At 39.5% G+C, this 25,271-nt stretch overlaps 1 protein-coding gene across 1 annotated transcript in view; it reads left to right on the plus strand.

Moving 5' to 3' along the window:
* LOC126175620 (sialin-like) overlaps window positions 1-25,271 on the plus strand; it is a 97,887-nt gene that overhangs the window by 44,589 nt on the left and 28,027 nt on the right. The window contains exons 6-7 of the mRNA XM_049922504.1: window positions 5,930-6,082; window positions 14,377-14,509. Of these exons, the coding sequence (XP_049778461.1) occupies window positions 5,930-6,082; window positions 14,377-14,509 (286 nt within the window). The remainder of the gene's footprint in view (window positions 1-5,929; window positions 6,083-14,376; window positions 14,510-25,271) is intronic.

A 25,271-nucleotide genomic window follows, 5' to 3' on the forward strand; every position in this document is an offset into this window, starting at 1 on the left:
CTAATCTGCTTCTTACATTCTCCTCGTTTTGTCTCTCATGCGTTACATTGCATCCAAGATAGCAGAACTCCTCCACTTCGTCTGCTTCGAGGCACCCATCTATGATGAAAGTTTGTCTCTAATATTCTTTCCTATTACTCCTCATTAGTTTCAACCTTCTTTAGTTTCCTTTCAATATTCTGTGCTTATTAGACTCTACAAACCGTTCAAAAGGCCCTGTAATTCTTCCTCACTTTCACTGAAGATAGTAAGGTCATAGGCGAATCTTGTCATTGATATACTTTCAACTGGAATTTTAATCCGACGTCTGAAGGTTTCTTTTATTTCCGTCATTCTTTCTTCGATGTATAATTGAACAATAAGGGAAAAAATCGCATACCTTCTTATGCCCTTTTTAATTCCTGCAGTTCGTTCTTGGATTGCCATTCTTAATACTGCATCTTGGTTCTTGTTACATATTACCCATCATTCCCTATACCTTACGCTTATTTTCCTAAGAATTTTACTAATGTTCACTCTGTATGTGACTCACGTATGTGAGCGTAAAACTGATAGTGTCTTCGTTAAGACAAGCTACTTTGTGATTAAGATGATGATCCGAAGATGGACGACACTGCCCGAAACTGGAAAATTTTGAATAATAAAACGGAGATCGACAGACTGAGAGTAAGGAACTTCTTATTTACAATGAAGGACCAAAGAAACTGGCATAGGCATGCGTATTCTAATACAGAGATATGAAAACAGATAGAATACAGCGCTGCGGTAGACAACGCCCGTATAAGACAACATGTGTCTGGCGCAGTTGTTAGAACGGTTACTGCTGCTACAATGGCAGGTTAACAAGATTTAAGTGAGTTTGAACACGGTGTTATAGTCGGTGCACGAGCGATGAGACGCAGCATCTCCGAGGCAGCGATGAAGTGGCAATTTCCCCTTAGAACTGTTTCACGCGTGTACCATGATTACCAGGAATCCAGCAAAATATAAAATCTCTGCTATCGCTGCAGCCGGAAGAAAATCTTGCAAGAACGGGACCAACGACAACTGAAGAGAATCGTTCAACGAGACAGAAGTGCAACCCCTCCGCAAATTGCTGCAGATTTCAATGCTGGGCCATCAACAACTGTCAGCGTGCGAACCACTCAACGAAACGTAGTCGATGTTGGCTTTCGGAGCCGGAGGCCCACTCGTGTACCTTATATGACTGCACAACACAAAGTTTTACGTCTCGCCTGGGCCCGTCAAATCGGACATTGGACTGTTGATGACTGGAGACATGTTGCCCGGTCTGACGAGTCTCGTTTCAAATTGTATCGAGCGGATGGGCGTGTACGGATATGGAGACAGCCTCATGAATCCATGGACCCTGCAGGACAGTAGGGAACTGATCAAGCTGGTGGAGGCTCTGTAATGGTGTGGAGCGTGTGCAGTTGGATTGATATGGGACTCCTGATAGGTTCAGATACGGCTCTGACAGGTGACACGTACGTAAGCATCCTATCTGATCACTTGGATCCATTCATGTCCATTGTGCTTGGGCAATTCCAGCAGGAGAATGCGGCACCCCACGCGTCCAGAATTGCTACAGAGTGGCTGCAGGAACACTCTTCTTAGTTAAAACAATTCCGCTGGCCACCAAACTCCCCACACATGAACATTATTGAGCATATGTGGGACGCCTAGAAACGTGCTGTTCAGAAGAGATCTTAACCCCCTTGTACTCTTACGGATTTACGGAGAGCCTTGCAGGATTCATGGTGTTAATTCGATCCAGCACTACTTCAGACATTAGTCGAGTCCACGGCACGTCATGTTGCCGCACTTCTGCGTGCTTGCGGGGGCCCTACAAGATGTTAGGCAAGTGTACGACTTTCTTTGGCTGTTCAGTGATTTAATTCCTACGTGTGTTATATCTTGTGTTTATGTCTTTCCTGAACACTTTTGTACCCCGTCTCTCATCGGTCAACTGAAATTCTTCTTTTGGTTCAAATGGCTCTAAACACTATGGGACTTAACATCTGAGGTCATCAGTTCCGGACTGAAGCGCCAGAACCGCTCGGTCACAGAGGCCGGCAATTATTCGGTTAGCCAAGGTTTCTTCCCAGTTCCCTGCCTCATACCTACAGTTGTTTGTTCAACTTCTGTGACTGTCCTTTTTAATTATGCCCATTCTTCTTCAACTGAACTGCGTATTGTTGTTTCATTATCCCAGTATCTACCACCTTAAGGAACCTCAGACGCATATCTTCATTCTTCAGTAGTTCAGTACCTCTTTTCGCACTGATTCTTCGGGACGATTCTGTTAAACCTCAGGCTACTCTTCATCATTTTTAAATTTTGATCCGAGTTTATATCTTGTCTGAGTATACTTTACGATATCTGATTCAGAATGTTTGTCTGACCGTGAGGTAATCCACCTGGAATATTTCCGTGTCCTTTGGCCTTTTACAACTATCCGGCCACCTCTATAATGGTGTGCTCCCTATTACCAGCTGAAGTTTATTGCTTTATTCAATAAATCTGCCTCCTCTCTAAGTACTGCTGTGAAACTACTGTTGAGCATTTAGCATACTCTTGATTAACAAGATCTGAACCCAGTGAAAATTACAAAGAAAAGTCCACTCCCCATAAAATCATGTGGAATTCCAAGAAAAAAGTCTCGCAATGGAAACTAATGAACATGGGAAGTTAAACAGGGGTGGACCAAATAAACATGGTATATGGCTAACCCAGCTCAGACAGATGTAATGAGAAAATGAATTAAAAAGATACACGATAATCCCCTGGCATAGGAAGGTGGGATTGTAAAGTAAATGTTATTATTAGCTATGTTCACATAAACCCCCCCCCCCCCCCCCCCCGATGAATGCGGAATTGGTAAACAGAGTAAGGAAAAGACCCAGAAAAGTACATATAAGGACCACATCCCTTGCCTAACCGCGTGTTCAACTAGCTAACTGCATGAATTCATTTAGAAAAACAAGACCAACTCGAATCAAAGGACTTTGCGGTTTCCTCGCCACAAAGCATAGACATGCAGTTCATCAATACCATGGTTTGAAAAACACGAAGGCAGTCGAAGATGAAGTTCCCCTCTAGAGATTCAGGATGAATTTTGTACGAATAGCTGCTCTCCTTCTCAAAATGAGGCTGGTTCTGCCAGCATCAAATTCTTGTTAATCAGTCGCTGTGGACCTTCGAAGTACCAACCAATGACAAATTTATGACAATAGCAACAATCTCCCTTCTCGTAAATAATCGGCTGTGATTAACCAGCGATTCACATTTCCCTTTCAGAATGGGGCAGAAAGCAGAAATTCTGTCCCACTATGAGAACAGTGCTGCACATATACATTCGCGAGTCTTCATCCCCACTACGAGAATACTTTTTGTGAACCAATTCGGAAACGAACTCTCCTACAAAACTCAATCATCGATTACTGCTGCTGTCCTTTGAGTCCAACAGATTCTTATCGCCCTGAATGTGTCGTGTTTTCCCATCCACCTACAGATCTCCATCTTTTTGGAAAGCATTCTTTACGCTGCTTCTGAAAATGGAAGTTTATTGCTTTCCAAAAGCTGCCCCCAGCACTCCGTAAGGCACTTATCGAAACGTGAGGCACTGTCTGTGGCACCACTTGTCCGTTCGTGAGTACTTGCCTCAGGACTGCTTTTCAGCGAGGATCTGTTTTGTGACTCACCTACAGTTCTCAGGCCCTCGCGGTCAGCCGCCGGACGCAGCTTACAGAGTACATTACACATATTACTGGCGTTAGTTTCAGTTACATCCACATTTTCATGCATCACTAGTAATCTGGGTTGATTTAGCAATCTAATACGAATGATGGGCTATTATTTAGGTTATTGAGCAGTTTTAGGAAGAAATCTATTCCGTAAAATTACTACTCAGCCCATATTTTCCTATATCTGTCTCCTATTCCTCTCCCTACCACAGTACGCCAATCGCTCATAATTATTAGATTTTTATCTCTCTTTATACGCTGAATTTGCCGTTCAGTGTCCTCATATGTTTTCTCTAGCTCTTCATTTTCTGCTTGTGGCGTCGGCATGTATATCTGAACTACTGGTATCGGCAGTGATTTGCTGTCGATTTTGATGAGAATAATCCTATGTGGTGTGCGTACTGTAAGACCTACGGTACACACACCATCAGATTATTTGACTTGTCGCTCTAATGAAGTAGGCGAGTGTCAGCAATATGTCTCGTGGTCTTATCGTGGCGTGTTTATCTTCTGCCGTTAGCTCAGACGGTAGAAATGCCACTTGCACGCTTAGAGTAGCAGATTGACGGTGACCAACTTTAAACAGAACTTGATTAATTTTCAAACACATTTATTAAAATAATGACAAGTATAAATCTTACTTAACTTGATTCTGGATGCTATTTACAATTGACAATCTGAAGTTCCTTTGGTCTTGGTACGTTAATCTTATTCTCACATATCTCTGATACTTGACAAAGTGTCTATTCATTTATCTTCATGGCTATGTACAGGAATATGGTAATCTTATTAGGCGCAGACTGAAACTTGACTATAGACTGGTACAGACAAATGCAGACTACAGCAGACTAATGCAGACTGGTACAGACTAAGGCAGACTGACTAATCGGAGGTCTGTACACTCGTTATAATACCTCGAGCGTTCAGGTATCACTGCGCGAGTGTGATCCGCGAGGAGAAAAGGTTCTACGTTAGCATTGGCTGCGTTACATATTAATACGCCGATCAGCGGAAGCAGAATTTGGTCCGTCTGTAAGACAGCTCCATCTCGTAGTGCGGAGACGGACGAGCGCTGCGCCTGCGCTGTTGTGCTTAGCAGGGCGCACTCTAGTGGGAAAATTGTGTACATGCTGATTACGCGGAACTATGTACACAACATCCTAAAACTGAAATGTTCACAGTAACTCATTCTCTGTGCCACCATCCTATCGATAACGCATCCTACTCATGTTATACCATTTTCTGTTGGTGTTGAGATTGTGCTACATTCGTCTGACCAAAAATTCTGATCATTTTTTCGTTTTACTCTATTGACGACACTGTGTGTAGGTTGAAGCCTTGCATTTCCATTTGCAGATTTTGTAACTTCCCTTCCACGTTGAAACTTCTGACATTACACACTCTGTCTCGTAGTATGTTACTCTTTCGTTGGTTGTTTATTCTTTTTCTCTCCCTTTGCAGTCCTCTCCAGGAAATTCGGATGGAGTACTAATCCAGAATCATTTACCAAAGGAGAGATCATCAATTACATGCCACATGTCCAGTGGATACATATGAAGTACCTTTATCGCAGTGATTTCCATTGTCTTCTTCATCCTCATGTCGTTGTTATTTTAAGGCAGTTTCCCACCCCAATGTCTAGAAGGTTCCATGAATCTTTGTCCTTTTATCCACTGTCTTTGACAAGGCCACTGAAAGAACGAGGGTGATTCCTTCAAAATTAAACAGTGCTGGGATCCAACTCGTTACCCGTGTCAGTTTGGCTAGTAGTTAATGAAACTGTCCCTAGACCACAGCGACGAGGAGTAAAAAAAAAAAAAAAAAATGGTTCAAATGGCTCTGAGCACTACGGGATAAAAAGAAAACGTTAATCCAAAACACATTTTTTCCTTTTAGTAGTACACTGTTTTATTTGTTGCCTGCGTACCAAAGTCATAGTTTCACTCCTTTCCGCTGCAGATGTGATTTGAACTGCTCTATAATGATAATCATTAGGTGATTACTGGACACTTACTTCCACAATATCACTGCCATGCACCAGTTTAAGGAGACAGGGTCATAATTTATCTCTTGATTATCGTTTCACTGCTCGTTTGGTTTAGCAAGCTGTTCGTGCAGTAGTGCTTGAGCAATGTAGTGTGGTCAGGAGGAGTACCGTGTGCACTATGTTTCTGATGTTGCAGCAAAAACTGCCCGTGCCCTGGAGAAGCTTGCTGTCGACGCCAGCTATCTGGGCGCTGGTAGCGTACTTCGTGACTTACGACTGTACCTTCTACCTGTTTCTCTCTTCGCTGCCGCTCTATATCGCCGACATCTTGCACTTTGATGTGGAAAGTGTAAGTATAGGAAACTTCTACCAATGTTATTAGCGTAAACATACTCTCCGTGACACATACGCTCAGGTGACAATAGTCGTGAGGTAGCGATATGCACAAACACAGATACTGGTGGTATAGTGAGGACACAAGGCATAACAGGGCAGTGATTTCGGAAATCATTAGGGAATTCCGTATTCCGAGATCAACAGTGTCAAGAGTGCGTCGAGAATACCAAATTTCAGGCACTGCCTCTCACCGCAGACAACGCTGCGGTCGACGGCCTTCACTTAACGACCGAGAGTAGTGGCGTTTGCGTAGAGTTGTCAGTGCTGAAAGACAAGCAACACTGCATGAAATAACCGTAGAAATCAATGTGAGATGTACGGTGAACGTATCCACAAGGACAGTGGGGTGAAATTTGGCGTTAATGGGCTATGGCAGCGGATGACCGACGCGAGTGCCTTTGCTAACAGCACGACATCGACTGCAACATACTCCTCGACTCTTGACGACTGGAAACCCGTGATCTGATCAGATGACTCCGGATGTTAGTTGGTAAGAGCTGATGGGAGAGTTAGAGTGCGTCGCAGAGCCAACGAAGGCATGAACCCAGGTTGTCAATAAGGCACAGTGCAGGCCGATGGTGGTTTCATAATGCTGTGCGCTGTGCTTACGTGGAATAGACCGGGTCGTCTGGTCCAACTGGACCGATCATTGGAAACGTTTATGTTCGGCTGCTTGGAGACTATTTTCCGCCGTTCATGGACTTCGTGATCCCAAACCAACGATGGCATTTTATAGATGACAGTGGGAAATGTCACAGGGCCACAGTTGTTCGCGACTGGTTTGAAGAACATTCCGGGTAGTTCTAGCGAATGGTTTGGCCACCCACATAGCCCGATGTGAATCCCATCGAACACTTATGAGACGTAACCAAGAGTTCAGTTCGTGCACAAAATCCTGCACCGGCAGTACTTTCGCAATTATGGACTGCCCTAATCGCAACATGACTCAGTATTCCTACAGAGGACTTCCTGCTTCTTTTTGAATCCATGTCACGTCGAGCTACTGCACTACTACTGGAAAAGGAGGTCCGTCGTGATATTAGGAGGTTTCCCACGACTTTTGTCATCTCGCTGTACATCCATGTTGGTTCATATTACTGCTGCTGGTGACCGGTTCTTTTTTGTTAACATTCTGTCGTTGTCGAATTCATTAGTTTCTCTTCTAACATATCTAGCGAAACTATGGTCAGTCATTCGACAGCGAATGACGAGAGAAAAGGAAAAAAAGATCTCTTCTTGACAGCGACATTTTTAGACGTTGTCAGTTTATAAATCAATGTACACTGTTAAAAGATACTTCAATGAATATATTCAACCCACAAATGGGGTTGCTAAAGATTCCAAAACTCTTTAAGGTACCAATTACCTTACATGTACAAACGGAAGTCAAAGGGTCCAAATCGTATCTCAGTATCATAAATTCTACACTTCGTGGTTTGTATGCATGTGGCAGCGCTGGAGACAGTTCGTAACAACTTACTAGAGAGGGCGTTGTCGCTGAGCCTTCCGAAACAGTTGTGTGTGCAGAAGAAACTTCAGCTGGTCCCGCCTGTACAGAAGGACGGTGATGCACAATGGAGAAGACAGTCAAAAGTGTTTCACAAGAGTCGCAGACAACACGACATGGGGTTTGCAGATTCTGAAAGAGATATCGCCAAAATACACTGACGAGCGAAAACATTATGACCACCTGCTTAATAGCTTGTTTGTCCTTTTTTGAAACGAAAAGCACCGCAGATTCTGCGTATCAGGGATCCGACTTTTTGTTGGTGGGTTTGTGAAGGTATGTAATACGCGTAAATAACGGGCCGCTGATTCGCGAAAGCGGTAATGGCCCCGCTAGCGACCCAGATGATTTCCATAGCATTTACATCAGGCGAATTTGGTCGCCATAACATCAACGTGAGTTCACTATAATACTGCTCAAACCACTATAGCACTGTTCTGGCTCCGTGACAATTATACTGCTGGAAGATGACATCGCTGTCGGGGAAGACATAAAGCACGAAGGGATGTAGGTGGTTCGCAACTGTCAGCGTGTCTTCGATTACTTCCACAGCTCCCATGCAGGAGAATGTCTCCCATAGCATAATTCTGCTCCCATCATCCTGCGTCCATGGCGGGCTGCACCTTTCGAGCCACCGTTCAACTCGATGACGGTGTTTGCAGAGACGACCATCGATCTAGTGTATAAATAATGTGACTCACCTGAAGAGCCGATACGTTCCCACTGATCGACGGTCGTATCCCGATGGTCCGTGCCCAATTCAATCGTAATTCACGATGTTGATGGGTCAACGTGTGAACACGTAGGGGTGGTCTGCTGTGGAGCCCCATTTTCAACAATGTACGATGAACGGTGTGCTCCGAAACACTTGTGCGTGCACCAGAATTGTGCTCTTCCTGAAGAGATGCCAAAGATGACCATCTATCCTACTTTACAGAGCAGACAAGCCTCCGAACCTCACGTTCTATGAATACTTGTGGACGTCCAACCATTTAGCGCCTAGTAGTAGTTTCACTGTTCTTCTACCTCTTTCCATAGATGCTCACGACAGAAAGACTTGAACATTCGACCAGATTCGTCGTTTTCGAGACGCTCATTCACAGGCTCTGCGTAGAATCTGCCCTTTGTCATAGTCGCTTATCTCAACGGATATACCCATTTGGAGCACCTAATCTTCGCTAGGGTGATCCCCCGATCGTGTCTGCTCCGCTTACATACTTTTGTTACCGCGTCACGTGCCTGCATCGGCACCAGGCAGCATCCAACGTCGCGGTGGGCTGTGGTAATGAAGTCTTGGCTGTTCAGTGTAAGTATTATTCGAAATATTTGAAGAAGAAATGTGAAACGCCCTCTTAGAAAAACTAAGAATGACTGTGCTGGTAAAACTCTTACGTTATCTGATTTTCAAACAGCTGAGCAAAACTCACCGTACTCAAACAGTTTTATCTTTACTTATTCTGATCACCACTAAACTGACACACAATATTTTTAGCGCAACGCAATAACCCCTACAAAAGAATGGCCCTGACTAACATAACCTATACCTCTCATGAATCACTTACCTTACAAAATTCTTCGTTACTCGAACTACTGCAATACAGCGAGCGCGAATACTGGCAGTAAATAAAAGATTATAACTACTGAAGGCTCTAACTACTGATAGGCATAGTCAGCAAATGAAAGATTTTGATAGATAACAAACAATGTATTTACCTTTTTCAAAAGTCATATATATATATATATATATATATATATATATATATATATATATATATATATAATTTTGTGAGATCCAATTAAACAAATTTCCTTTTTCTGACGGACACACGTCCAGATCGTCCGCTCAAAACACCCACCACTGAAGGCGGCTCACCTCCAACTGCCCAACGCTACACGCTGTTCACACCGAACAGCCCAACACTACACTAGCGAGTATTCCAACAATGAGTCCTACCAGCCACAGACTGCACACAGCGCAGTCAGCGATTTTCATACAGAGCACTACGTGGCGTTACCAACATAAAAACCTAAACAGCCTGCTTACAAATGTCTCAATGAACGTGCTAACAGATGGCGTGAAATAAGTGTAACTGTAGTCATTAATAAATAATCGAAGCAGCGGCACGAACAGCTCTAATCTGGCCTATCGAACATGAGAAGATACCACAGACAATTTCTCAGGGCGCTATGGGAGCGAGGCGATTTGGAGATTCCCCAGCTGTGGAACACTTTATTGTCAGGCATTATTTAGGGCACTCCATCTACTGCTGAACGAACGCTCAAGATTTTAATTACTTTAATTCTGAGCATAAGCAATACGGACCACCCCTGGTAGAAATTTGGTCCAGTCTCAATCGGACGCACCTCCACCTAAGAAACGGCGAGCTGTTCAGAAATACAGACTCACAACGTCAGCTCATAATCGATGCATCCCCCTGCGCTTGTCTTGCGTAATACCGGTACACGACTCACGCTGCAGTGTTCGTGAAGCACATTCCTTAAGTATTGCCTTTAAGGTGGACCATTTCATATTTTCGATCAGTAGCTGTGTAAACGCAGCTCTTACCTTTATAGCATGTTTTAAGAAAAGCTAAAAATTAAAAAAAGTTGTTATTAGGTTACTCTGAGTGTCTGCATAGCGTTTAGTGGATTGATTTCGATCTCTGTTACTTATCTTCTGTAATAGTTGTTAGGATGTTACGTTTTGCAGGCGTTCTTCTACTGGTGTAAGAAAATTCTTGTTCAGATTTTTAGTTGGGGGCGGGGGGCTCCAAGCTGTCTTTAATCTTTGCGAACAGCCAAAGGAAATGGTTTGTTAGCTAGCTCCAGCTGCTCATTTAGAATGTATCGTGGCGAATTGAGGGTGTGAATGTATGTTCCTTTTTCGTTTAGGAGGTCTCCTGGCTTCGTCAGAGATAAGTAATATCTGTAAATTATCGTTGATGTTAGAAACAGAGTGTCCATGTTGATTTACGTGAGTGGTGAATGCAGATTCATTTGAGTTTTTTAGTCTAAAGGCACCCAAGTGTCCATGCTGTCTTGTATTAAAGCTTCAGCCGGTCTGCCCAGATAAAAGCTTTGGCAATTGTCTCAAGCAATCTTGTGAATTGCTGATGTGTCGAGGCCTAAGCTGGTTGTAGAGTATCTGTTACATAAACTTGATTGAAATCAGCGCTGCCCCTACGCCGGGAAGAATAACGTTTTCCCTGTTATTGCATTCGGGTGAGGGAAGCAATATTGGCGTTATTTACAAGCAGATCCCTCGCGTAGAATTGAAAACTGAAATCAGGAAAGTCAGCTGGAGATTTCAATCAAGGTGCTTACTACTGTACCTCATTGCTCAGACAAAGATAACATAATATGCACACATCGGGTCTGAAATTCGGGAATATAATGCAAAGTTTTGGTCTGCTTGCTTCAATATGCTTTCCATCAGACGCTTTATTTTGCCTGTACCCGCTTTCAGGAACCCCTCAACATAAGCAAATGTTAAATATGAATATATTGAAAACCTGTTTTCCAGACAGCTGTTTTTATTGTTTCATATGATGTTAAGTAACTGGTTTCAGAACATACAGTCCATTATCACGTGCTTACCATAGGACTTAAGGGGATACGGAATCGGATTTTGGGTTAAAAAATCGAATTTTTTTTTATTGGCGTATTATATTCTGCCATGTTTCCTCTTTAAAATGACGTATCATACATAGCTCTACTACAATTATAACTATTTTATTTTTATATATTTGTGAGATCGGGTATTGCGCTTTAGTTATACACGTCTCTCGTGGCTGACCATGAACTTTTTGGCAGTACCTTTAAAGTGACATGAATTCAAATATCCCGGTTTCCAGCGACTATTTATACACTAGTTGCCCGAAAATGTTTCTCTCTGGTTTCCTCAAGTTACTCTTTGACTTTGTGGCGGGACTGTTTTGTAAACAGTGTGATATAAGAAAGTAGTTGTTGTTGAGTTATTTCGTATTTAGTGCTTCATTTTTCGCAGTGAAAATGCCTAGAGCTAAAGCAAAAGTATTTAAAAAGCGTGTGAACTGGCAAAAGAAAAGAAATAATGATTCATTAGCAAAGCAAAGCAGTTCATCATCATCACTGTTGGAAAATGTGAATCCACTTGTTACTGATTTGCCGAACGAACTTACACCAAATGAAAACAGTGCTTCTCATAAAAAACTAAGAGATCTGGAAGAGAAATATAATTTACTTGATAGAGGGAATGAAGTTTTTGAACTCATTGATACGAATATATTGTGTGAAGCTCTTGAAAACAGTTTGTGCTGCAAAAAATGTCATGGAAACGTTTCTCTGAAAGTAGAATCCCATGTTGGCCTGGCTGCCCAGTTTAATTTAATATGCAGTGTTTGTAAATACAGCTGTAAGTTTCCAAGTTCGGTTTCAGTAACTGTAAATAATGGATACAAGAAAACTGAACTTTATAGTGTAAATATTAGGTTAGTTTATGGATTGCGAGCAATTGGTAAGGGCAAAGCAGCTGGTGATATGCTATGTGGTGTTCTAAATCTTCCAAGTGCACCTTCAAAGTTTGAAGCTTACAATTATGTACTAGGATCTGCAGTTGAAGATGTAGCACAGAAGTCAATGCAGGTTGCTGTGGAAGAAGCAGTGGAAGAAAATGACGGCAGTCGTGACCTCACAGTGGCGTTTGATGGCACGTGGCAGAAAAGGGGCCACACCTCCAACAATGGTGTTGTAACAGCAACTAGTGTTGATACTGGCAAGGTTATTGATGTTGCAATAATGTCTAAATACTGTAGGTGCACAGGCAGGCTGAAAAATGAACACAGTGATGACTGTATTGCTAATTATTATGGTAGTAGTGGTGGCATGGAGGTTGCTGGGGTGAAGAAAATTTTTCATCGCTCTTCACAGTGGTATAATGTTCGCTATGTCAAATATCTGGGAGATGGTGACTCTAAAGCATTCAAAGAAGTTTTGGAAAGCAAACCATATGGGAACAGTGTAAATATAAGCAAACTTGAATGTATAGGACATGTGCAGAAGAGAATGGGTGCCAGGCTGAGAAGGTTAAAATCAGTTATGAAAGGGAAAAAACTAGATGATGGGAAAACCTTGGATGGCAGAGGAAGATTGACTGATTCCATAATAGACCACATTCAGAACTGCTATGGCCTTGCAATCAGGCAAAATACAGGCAATCTTGAAGAAATGAGGAGAGCTATATGGGCTTTATATTTCCACACCGCATCCACGGATGAGCATCCACAACATGGTTTGTGCCCCAAAGGTGAAAACAGCTGGTGTAAATACAATAGGGGACTAACAACAGGAGAGAAATACATTCACCACCACAGTCTACCATCAGTCATCATGGCAGAAATAAAGCCCATTTTCAGAGATCTGGCTGACAGAAGTCTTCTGATGAAATGTCTTCACGGAAAAACGCAGAACCCCAACGAGTGCTTGAATAGTGTGATATGGCATCGTCTCCCAAAAACAGTGTTTGTCGGAATTAATACACTACATTTTGGTGTGTATGATGCTGTGGCAACCTTCAATCTTGGAAATATAACTAAATGCCAGGTCCTTCAAAAGTTGGGTATGTGTGTTGGTTCCCGTACGGTACGTGCTATGTTCTTTTTAGATCAGCACAGACTAAGGCATGCTGATAATATAATCAAGACATTAGTGAAAAAAGCAAGACAGGTGCAGAGGGGTGCCAAAAGAAGACTTGAAGATGATTATGAAGACTGTGAAGGGGGTATTAGCTACGGATCAGGAATGTTTTAATCTTCTTTCTCCGTTTCCCGTAAGTTTACTTTTTACTTCATCTAGGAACATTATCTCAGGTACTGGTCAACCTAGAAGTCTGAAATTTTTATGACGTAGTGACATAGGTCCCTATTACATACTGAAACAACGATTTTTTAATTACTTGATTTACAAAAGACTTAGGGGTGATAGTCTAGTAAAAAGCGATGGAAAAAATTTACTTAAAAATAAATGTACAATATCTCTGTAAGAAAATACTTTGACAATAAACTGTTGTTTCAGTATTGTTGTAACATATGAATGCACATACAGTAAAATTTTTACCTCTCTGTCTCCAGTAGTTTGTGAGAAAATGTTCCCTATAGTAGGCATATATTAACATTGCGGGGATAGGTGATTCCGTATCCCCTTAATGCAGCCAAAAGAAAAATGTTACAATCTTTCTCATAGGACTGTAACTTTTTCCAGACAATTAAACCTGATTTCATGGATTTAATACGGAGCTATATTTTCTGATCCTTTTGTACTATAGAAGGGGAGATAACTGTTTGGAAAACAGATTTTCTATACATCCAAATCTATTGAACTGCAGATACACAACACTTCTTCGCCAAGATTAAGTCCCTAATTTGAGTAATTTACTCACTTCTTATATGTAACAGTCTCTTAGATTTCACAGAAAATATATGATTTTATATCCAGAAAGAAACTGTCAATAATGTACGTGATATTTTGGATTAAAGAAATTTCATTTAAGTATTTTAATGTCATATATCATCCACTGACAATTTTATTAGTTAACGAAGTATTTCGACCTCTGGTAGCTCATTTTCAGACTTAGCTTCCATTAAAGTCGTGGAGTGTCTGTATTGTAGATAAATACTCGTAGATGCGACAGCCATTGGGACTAATCTAACTAATTGTTTATAGCCCCGAGCGCATTGTAAAAATGGTCCTTGTGTTTTGCACAGAATGGCATCCTATCTTCTGTTCCTCACATCACTGGCGCAGCTGGTAATTTGCTGTTTGGCTGGTTGATTGACCTTATTTTCCGGAAGGACTACGTGTCAAAAATGTGTGGATTCCGTATCATAAACGGAATAGGTAAGTTTATGAAATGTACCTATTTTTTGTGCTTAGAGCCTTTTTACTAGAATTTTTATCTAATTTCCTTTTTACCGAAAGTGACGCTGTGTAGTGGAGCAGCCCTGAATAATTATATTTTTATTCATTATTTTACTGTCCACAATGCTCTCGGGAATTCCTGGGCTTCAAACTGTCTTTCGGTAACTGACTGAGGGGACATAGTGGCTATTGATTCACTTAATTTCGTTAGATTAAGGCCTTAGGCCGTTTCTTACATTGGATTACGGCAGTAAAGAAAAAATCCTTTTACATCCCATTTTTAATTAACTATCGTTATGATTATAATACTATTAATAATAATAATAGGTGTTTTGCGGGATATGCTTCCTGCAACCACCCTAAAAGGAAAACAAAGACAGAGGATGAGATGGTCAGATGAGGTTAATCGACACCTCATGTTCTGTTATTACCAAGCAACAAACCTAGGAACCAACACAACTGGATACAGATCACAAATATACACATTTATTACCAGATACCCAGAAATAAAATTTTTAACAGAAGAACGACTAGCTGATCAGGTCCATGTAATAATAAAAAATAACAGGATACCCCAGTCAGAATTAGAAAACATCAAACAACTAGTACAACAAATACTGGAACAAAATAATGTGCAATCAGAAGAAGAAGAAAATACAGTAATGGACTCAAACATCCCAGAGCAAACAAACAAAGACCAACACGCATCAAATAAACAATCAGAGGAAAACGAAATCTTAAGACAGCCACCAGAACAAGCACAAATAGAACCCGAAGTGACACACATGTCAGATATAGAAGAGAAATTTCAGCTGACATATATAGAATACAAAGACACAAATACAGACATTAGACCATTCTTGCATAGACCGCCAAATAACCCACAAGTCGAAACAACAATAAAAACTATCAACACAATCATACACAACAAAATAAATGAAAACACAACTATGGAAGAGTTACAACTACTGGTTTATATAGGAGCACTCACTACTAAATATACACACTAGGCAGATATCAGAACCAACCAACACACAGAAGAAACCCACAAAACCAGCATGGCAACACAGGCTACAAATCAGAATAGAAAAACTGAGAAAAGACATCGGACAGCTAACACAATTCATAAGAAATGAAATGTCAGAAAAAAAACGAAAAAGGTTAGGTAAAATCTCACAACAAGAAGCGATAGAGCAATTAGATGAAAAGAAGCAGAATTACAAGCATTGGCCAAACGACTTAGAAAATACAAAAAAAGTGAAAATAGAAGGATACAAAACCAAACATTCAACACAAACCAAAAGAAATTTTACCAGACAATAGATAACACACACATTAAAATAGACAACCCACCAAACATAACAGACATGGAACACTTCTGGAGCAACATATGGTCAAACCCGGTACAACATAACAGGCATGCACGGTGGATACAAGCAGAAACAGACACATACAAGATGATACCACAAATGCCTGAAATGATAATTATGCAACATGAAGTCACCCAAGCAATTAATTCTACTCACAATTGGAAAGCCCCTGGAAAAGACAAAATAGCAAATTTCTGGCTAAAGAAGTTCACCTCAGCACATTCACATCAAACTAAATTATTTAACAGTTACATTGCAGACCTATACACATTCCCTGATACACTTACACATGGAATAACTTATCTGAAACCTAAAGATCAACCAGACACAGCAAACCCAGCTAAATATCGCCCCATAACATGCCTACCAACAATATACAAAATATTAACTTCAGTCATTACACAGAAATTAATAACACATACAACACAGACCAAAATTATAAATGAAGAAGAAAAAGACTGTTGCAAAGGAGCACGAGGATGTAAAGAGCAACTGATAATAGATGCAGAGGTGACATATCAAGCTAGAACTAAACAAAGGTCTCTACACTACGCATACATTGATTACCAAAAAGCTTTTGATAGTGTACCCCACTCATGGTTACTACAAAGATTGGAAACATACAAAGTAGATCCTAAATTGATACAGTTCCTAAACATAGTAATGAAAAATTGGAAAACCACACTTAATATACAAACAAATTCAAATAATATCACATCACAGCCAATACAGATTAAGTGTGGAATATACCAAGGAGACTCATTAAGTCCTTTCTGGTTCTGCCTTGCTCAGAACCCACTATCCAACATGCTAAATAATACAAATTATGGATACAATATTACTGGAACATACCAACACAAAATCACACATTTGCTATACAGGAGGATCTAAAACTACTGGCAGCAACAAATCAACAACTCAACCAATTACTAAAGATAACAGAAGTATTCAGCAATTATATAAATATGGCTTTTGAAACAGACAAATGTAAGAAAAATAGCATAGTCAAGGGAAAACACACTAAACAAGAAGATTACATATTGGATAACCACAGCGACTGCATACAAGCGATAGAGAAAACAGATGCCTATAAATATTGAGGATACAGACAAAAAATAGGAATAGATAATATAAATATTAAAGAAGAACTAAAAGAAAAATAGAGACAAAGACTAACAAAAATACTGAAAACAGAATTGACAGCTAGAAACAAGACAAAAGCTATAAATACTTATGCTATACCAGTGTTGACCTACTCATTTGGAGTAGTGAAATGGAGTAACACAGACCTAGAAGCACTCAATACACTTACACGATCACAATGCCACAAATATAGAGTACATCACATACATTCAGCAACAGAAAGATTCACATTAAGCAGAAAGGAAGGAGGAAGGGGATTTATCGACATAAAAAACCTACATTATGGACATGTAGACAATTTAAGAAAATTTTTTCTAGAACGAGCAGAAACTAGCAAAATACACAAAGCAATCACTCATATAAATACATCGGCTACACCACTGCAATTTCATAAACACTTCTACAACCCTTTAGATCACATAACATCAACAGATACGAAGAAAGTAAATTGGAGAAAGGAAACACTACATGGCAAGCAACAACACAGCCACACATCGATCAAGACGCATCCAGCACATGGCTAAGAAAAGGCAATATATACAGTGAGATGGAAGGATTCATGATTGCAGTACAGGATCAAACAATAAACACCAGATATTACAGCAAGCATATTATTAAAGATCCCAATACCACAACAGATAAATGCAAACTTTGCAAACAACAAATAGAAACAGTAGATCACATCACAAGCGGATGTACAATACTAGCAAATGCAGAATACCCCAGAAGACATGACAATGTAGCAAAAATAATATATCAATAGCTTGCCTTACAACATAAACTTGTAAAACAACACGTTCCCACATACAAGTATGCACCACAAAATGTACTGGAGAATGATGAATACAAATTATACTGGAACAGAACCATTATAACAGATAAAACAACACCACATAACAAACCTGACATCATACTCACCAATAAAAAAGAAGAAATTAACACAACTAATCGAAATATCCAAATCCAATACAACAAATATACAAAAGATAACAGGAGAAAAAATTGAAAAATACACCCAACTAGCTGAGGAAGTCAAGGACATGTGGCATCAGGATAAGGTTGACATTATACCAATTACACTATCAACTACAGGAGTCATACCACACAATATCCACCAGTACATCAATGCAAAATAGCTACATCCAAACGTATATATACAACTACAGAAATCCATAATTATTGATACATGTTCAATCTCCCAAAAGTTCCTAAATGCAATATAACATATACTGTACACTTAAAAGGAAGTCACGCTTGATCAAGATCCGTGACACTTTCCATTTTTGACCAGACATAACCTCTGAGAAAAGAAAGAAAAAATAATAAGAATAATAAGAATAGGCCTCCGGTATGTTCTGCCAGTCGTAAAAGGCGACGAAAGAACAAACCACTAATAGGGCTAACCCACTTTTAGTGTGATTAGTTGGTTCAGGACAGAACTAAAGAAGCCTCGGACAAGCGCCGTCATGGTCGGGGACGACGCTTGAACCCTATGCCCACCCACAATGGTAACGACACTGCTAGCGAACTGGAAAATGATTTAAATCCGAATAGAGGTGTTTTGCAGGATATGCTTCCTGCAACCACCCTAGAAGGAAAACAAAGACAGAGGATGAGATGGTCCGATGAAGTTAATCGACACCTCGTGTTCTGTTATCACCAAGCAACAAACCTAGGAACCAACACAACTGGATACAGATCACAAATATACACATTTATTACCAGATACCCAGAAATAAAATTTTTAACAGAAGAACGACTAGCTGATCAGGTCCATGTAATAATAAAAAATAACAGGATACCCCAGTCAGAATTAGAAAACATCAAACAACTAGTACAACAAATACTGGAACAAAATAATGTGCAATCAGAAGAAGAAGAAAATACAGTAATGGACTCAAACATCCCAGAGCAAACAAACAAAGACCAACACGCATCAATTAAACAATCAGAGGAAAACGAGCCACCAGAACAAGCACAAATAGAACACGAAGTGACACATGTTGGATACAGAAGAAAAATTTCAGCTAACATATATAGAATACAAAGACACAAATACAGACATTAGACCATTCTTGCATAGATCGCCAAATAACCCACAAGTCGAAACAACAATAAAAACTAGCAACACAATCATACACAACAAAATAAACGAAAACACAACTATGGAAGAGTTACCACTACTGGTTTATATAGGAGCACTCACTACACTAAATATACACACTAGGCAGAGATCAGAACCAACCAACACACAGAAGAAACCCACAAAACCAGCATGGCAACACAGGCTACAGATCAGAATAGAAAAACTGAGAAAAGACATTGGACAGCTAACACAATTAATAAGAAATGAAATGTCAGAAAAAAACGAAAAAGGTTAGGTAAAATCTCACAACAAGAAGCGATAGAGCAATTAGATGAAAAGAAGCAGAAATTACAAGCATTGGCCAAACGACTTAGAAAATACAAAAAAAGTGAAAATAGAAGGATACAAAACCAAACATTCAACACAAACCAAAAGAAATTTTACCAGACAATAGATAACACACACATTAAAATAGACAACCCACCAAACATAACAGACATGGAACACCTCTGGTGCAACATATGGTCAAACCCGGTACAACATAACAGGCATGCACGGTGGATACAAGCAGAAACAGACACATACAAGATGATACCACAAATGCCTGAAGTGATAATTTTGCATCATGAGGTCACGCAAGCAATTAATTCTACTCACAATTGGAAAGCCCCTGGAAAAGATAAAATAGCAAATTTCTAGCTAAAGAAGTTCACCTCAACACATTCACATCAAACTAAATTATTTAACAGTTACATTACAGACCTATACTCATTCCCTGATACACTTACACATGGAATAACGTATCTGAAACCTAAAGATCAAGCAGACACAGCAAACCCAGCTAAATATCACCACATAACATGCCTACCAACAATATACAAAATATTAACTTCAGTCATTACACAGAAATTAATAACACATACAACACAGAACAAAATTATAAATGAAGAAGAAAAAGACTGTTGCAAAGGAGCACGAGGATGTAAAGAGCAACTGATAATAGATGCAGAGGTGACATATCAAGCTAAAACTAAACAAAGGTCTCTACACTACGCATACATTGATTACCAAAAAGCTTTTGATAGTGTACCCCACTCATGGTTACTACAAAGATTGGAAACATACAAAGTAGATCCTAAATTGATACAGTTCCTAAACATAGTAATGAAAAATTGGAAAACCGCACTTAATATACAAACAAATTCAAATAATATCACATCACAGCCAATACAGTTTAAGCATGGAATATACCAAGGAAACTCATTAAGTCCTTTATGGTTCTGCCTTGCTCTGAACCCACTATCCAACATGCTAAATAATACAAATTATGGATGCAATATTGCTGGAACATTCCAAACACAAAATCACACATTTGCTATACATGGAGGATCTAAAACTACTGGCAGCAACAAATTAACAACTCAACCAATTATTCAAGACAACAGAAGTATTCAGCACTGATATAAATATGGCTTTTGAAACAGACAAATGTAAGAAAAATAGCATAGTCAAGGGAAAACACACTAAACAAGAAGATTACATATTGGATAACCACAGCGACTGCATACAAGCGATAGAGAAAACAGATGCCTATAAATATTGAGGATACAGACAAAAAATAGGAATAGATAATACAAATATTAAAGAAGAACTAAAAGAAAAATAGAGACAAAGACTAACAAAAATACTGAAAACAGAATTGACAGCAAGAAACAAGACAGAAGCTATAAATACTTATGCTATACCAGTATTGACCTACTCATTTGGAGTAGCGAAATGGAGTAACACAGACCTAGAAGCACTCAATACATTTACACGATCACAATGCCACAAATATAAAGTACATCACATACATTCAGCAACAGAAAGATTCACATTAAGCAGAAAGGAAGGAGGAAGGGGATTTATCGACATAAAAAACCTACATTATGGACATGTAAACAATTTAAGAAAATTTTTTCTAGAACGAGCAGAAACTAGCAAAATACACAAAGCAATCACTCATATAAATACATCGGCTACACCACTGCAATTTCATAAACACTTCTACAACCCTTTAGATCACATAACATCAACAGATACGAAGAAAGTAAATTGGAGAAAGAAAACACTACATGGCAAGCACCTGTATCATCTAACACAGCCACACATCGATCAAGACGCATCCAGCACATGGCTAAGAAAAGGCAATATATACAGTGAGATGGAAGGATTCATGATTGCAATACAGGATCAAACAATAAACACCAGATATTACAGCAAGCATATTATTACAGATCCCAATACCACAACAGATAAATGCAGACTTTGCAAACAACAAATAGAAACAGTAGATCATATCACAAGCGGATGTACAATACTAGCAAATACAGAATACCCCAGAAGACATGACAATGTAGCAAAAATAATATATCAACAGCTTGCCTTACAACATAAACTTATAAAACAACACGTTCCCACATACAAGTATGCACCACAAAATGTACTGGAGAATGATGAATACAAATTATACTGGAACAGAACCATTACAACAGATAAAACAACACCACATAACAAAATCTGACATCATACTCACCAATAAAAAGAAGAAATTAACACAACTAATCGAAATATCCATACCCAATACAACAAATATACAAAAGAAAACAGGAGAAAAAATTGAAAAATACATCCAACTGGCTGAGGAAGTCAAGGACATGTGGCATCAGGATAAAGGTGACATTATACCAATTACACTATCAACTAGAAGAGTCATACCACACAATATCCACCAGTACATCAATGCAATACAGCTACATCCAAACGTATATATACAACTACAGAAATCCGTAATTATTGATACATGTTCAATCACCCGAAAGTTCCTAAATGCGATATAACATATACTGTACAGTTAAAAGGAAGTCACGCTTGATCAATATCCGCGTCGCTTTCCATTTTTGACCAGACATAACATCTGAGAAAAGAAAGAAAGAATAATAATAATAATAATAATAATAATAATAATAGAAGCGGAAGGATGATCTGCATACATGACCACTTGGAATAACAGTAGGAAAGAGTGTTGCACCTTGAGGATATTATACCTAGGAACACATGGTGTTTCGTTGTCGTTGTTCCGGTCTAGTGACTGATTTTTACTATAACATGAAGAAATGCGCATTGGACACCACCATAAGCAATTTCCGGCATTTTATACTGTTTTTTGTTGTGGGATATGTAGCATTTGTAAATATTACGAGTTCTACATATTTAAGTGCTGTATAATAAATTAAAGCTATTTGTTACAGAGTTTTATGGTGAGTAAAATTCTGTATATTTTTAAAACTAGTTGCATAAGGTTTGGACGTTTGAGCCATGCTTCCTTCGTCGTTCGACATGTTGCACCGTGAAACGGAAGAAAGTGCTCTACTATGGAACACCGACATTTGCAAATAAACTGAGTTTTTGTACTGTTAACAGCTTTCACTGTCTTGAAGATTGAAATTTGTGTTAGTTTCCAATAGCTTCTATTTCAAAATGTTTCTGACCTGTAAATGGCCTTTTATAACACTCCTTATTAGTTTGGTGGGAATACTTCTTATTAATCTGATTTTACTTATTAGTTATTGCTGTGTAGTACACTATTGACGCAAACATAGGCTATTAAGTGCAGTATTTACAAGATTTTCTAAAATGCAACACTATTAATTTTTATCGAGAATATTTGTTCCTAGACACATCACTATGATGTATTTTGGAAAAGTTTTTCACGATTTGAAAAACCTTACTTCTCCAGAGTAATTTTTGAAGTTTTGGGAAAAGACCGCAACGAACATCAATTGAGTTCTATAATTAAAAACGGAATAAGAAAATTTAATGAACCTTCTATTGTAATGCGAAAGTGTGAAAAAGACTGAAAAGTGTTCCCCTTACGGCTATAGTCTGTCCAAAATTCCTTTAGAATTGACACTTCGGAAAGAGCACGTGGAGACGCCGAACAGATTTCCCACGTACCGCACGGAACACAGGCGTAATCTTGAATGTCATTCACTCGGGCTGTCAGGCAAACTATTTACTTTATGACTATGGAAACTGCATCAATATGTTCTGGAAGCGTTATAATAGTTTTGATTTTAGTTTAATTGCGGCAACAAAGACGATATGACAATTTATGAAAGCGCAAGACATGCGGGAAACTCTCTTTATTGAAGTTAGGTGAACACATTATGCGAATGAACTCTTAAGAATACATCATATCATCATAGATTCGAAACCAGAACTCTGTCGGAGATCTCTAATGCGAAATAATTTGACTTAAATGTGACGCACAACTGTCCGCTCTCGCGTCATTTACCAATCGGGCGCCTGTACAGTTTCGACACGAGAAAAAGATCGTTGTAGGTTTGTAATGAAACTGTTATTAATTTTTCTGATTCGCCTACTTAATTCTAACGCAACGGAAAATAAGATTAAGTTTATTTATGATGGTGGGAAAACGTACCTTGAACAGGCCAACCTCTACTGTGTAGAACGAACAAAAGCGCTACAAATAACAGGGTCTCTGTATTACAGAAGTTATATTGTAAACAGTAATATTTATTTTGGGTGATGAATACTAAATTCCTGATATGAACTTCCTCTGGAATTAGTTGCTATTAAGGCCTTCTTATTAAAATTGCAAAGCTTACGACGATATAATTTTGTTACGTATTGCTTACAGATGTAAACTACGCACGCCAGACGTGTAACTGGATTCGCCTGTGCTCCATTTCTACGGGGATAATGGAAAATCTCCACTGTCATCGCTGTGGAGGATTCTTGAAGTGTCGCCGTAGCTGTCACTATCACTGTTTTCATTTACTTAAATTATCATCTCCTCAACTGAATTTTCTAACAGAGCTTCATTCTGCCATGCTCTTTCCATGATTCTCTGCGTACGCTTGACGGCTGTCTACCAATTTTCAGTAGCGACGCTCCTGACAGCTTCTCTTGTGAGTGCTTCGACTGCAGAAAGGGTAAATTTATTATTATTCCTTGGAAAGCAACCTTTAATTTCGGCCTATGTGAACTCTGTTGAGTTGAAAAGGCAGTGATAAGGCTGTAGCCTAATGACTGCATACCAGTTCGTCGATTTCGTGAAGATTTGGAGAAATGTTTTTCCCATAAGTTCCACCTCTTTAAGATGATCACTTATATCGACGTTATTACACCGAAGCCAATCAATGATCCTTTCGATTTGCCATGGTACGTATCTCATTAATAACAACTGAGTGGTAAGGAGCACTGTCTAGCAAAACTGCTGACAGTTTTCCAAGATCTAGTATGAGTGAATCTTCGAACCACTTTGTAAATCTAACGTGGTTAATTTTTTCGGGATAATCTCATGTTTTCCTTGTTTTAAAAAGCAGGAGACTGTTTGAGAGACAATCTTACGTGGTGCCTGCATGAAGTAGAATAGGTCTGCTCCCTTTGCCAGATGGCATTGCCTTTGTTACTTTAGCTGCGTCCTCTGTCCAGCACTACTTGACAACGCGAAAAAAACTGATCTATGTTTCGTCTAGCCATGCCGCTTCGTTGATATTTGCTATGGATGTCCCTCAAAAAATCAGCATTGCCGTGCAGATATAGCCTCCGACTCAAACAGCTTACGGCCACAGGAAAGTCCATAGTGAAAGCCAAGACTGCGCAAAACCGTGGACAAGGATGTACGACTGCCTTGGAAAAGTCTTCATTCTTTCAGTGTGACCAGTAACTTCCTGAGCGTCGGGTGTTTCTTCCTGCGATAATAATCATAAACATGATGACGAATCGCATCCTCTGCAAGTTATTTTTCCAGGGTTATTAGGTTTCGGTGGTTCTTGAGCTTACGGAAACAAGAAAAACGGAAACAACGAATAAGGGTAACAACGAATAACGGTAACAATAAATAAAATAATAACTCCCACAACCGTAAAACAAACACACACAAAGTCACAGGGAGCAACGATTACACAGGAAAGCAAGCTTACTGCACCTTAAGCCCATTCCAAGCAGGAAGTGTTGTGGTGTGGGGTAAAGGTTTGGCAACTTCGGGGATTAGCTGCAGTTGCAGGTAGCGTAGTGGTCCGGGGTATTGATGGAAAATAGTTACGCAACATATGAAGGAGAAGTATTATTTCAT

The sequence above is a fragment of the Schistocerca cancellata genome, chromosome 3 (genome assembly GCF_023864275.1).
Source record: "Schistocerca cancellata isolate TAMUIC-IGC-003103 chromosome 3, iqSchCanc2.1, whole genome shotgun sequence".
NCBI classification, from domain to species: domain Eukaryota; kingdom Metazoa; phylum Arthropoda; class Insecta; order Orthoptera; family Acrididae; genus Schistocerca; species Schistocerca cancellata.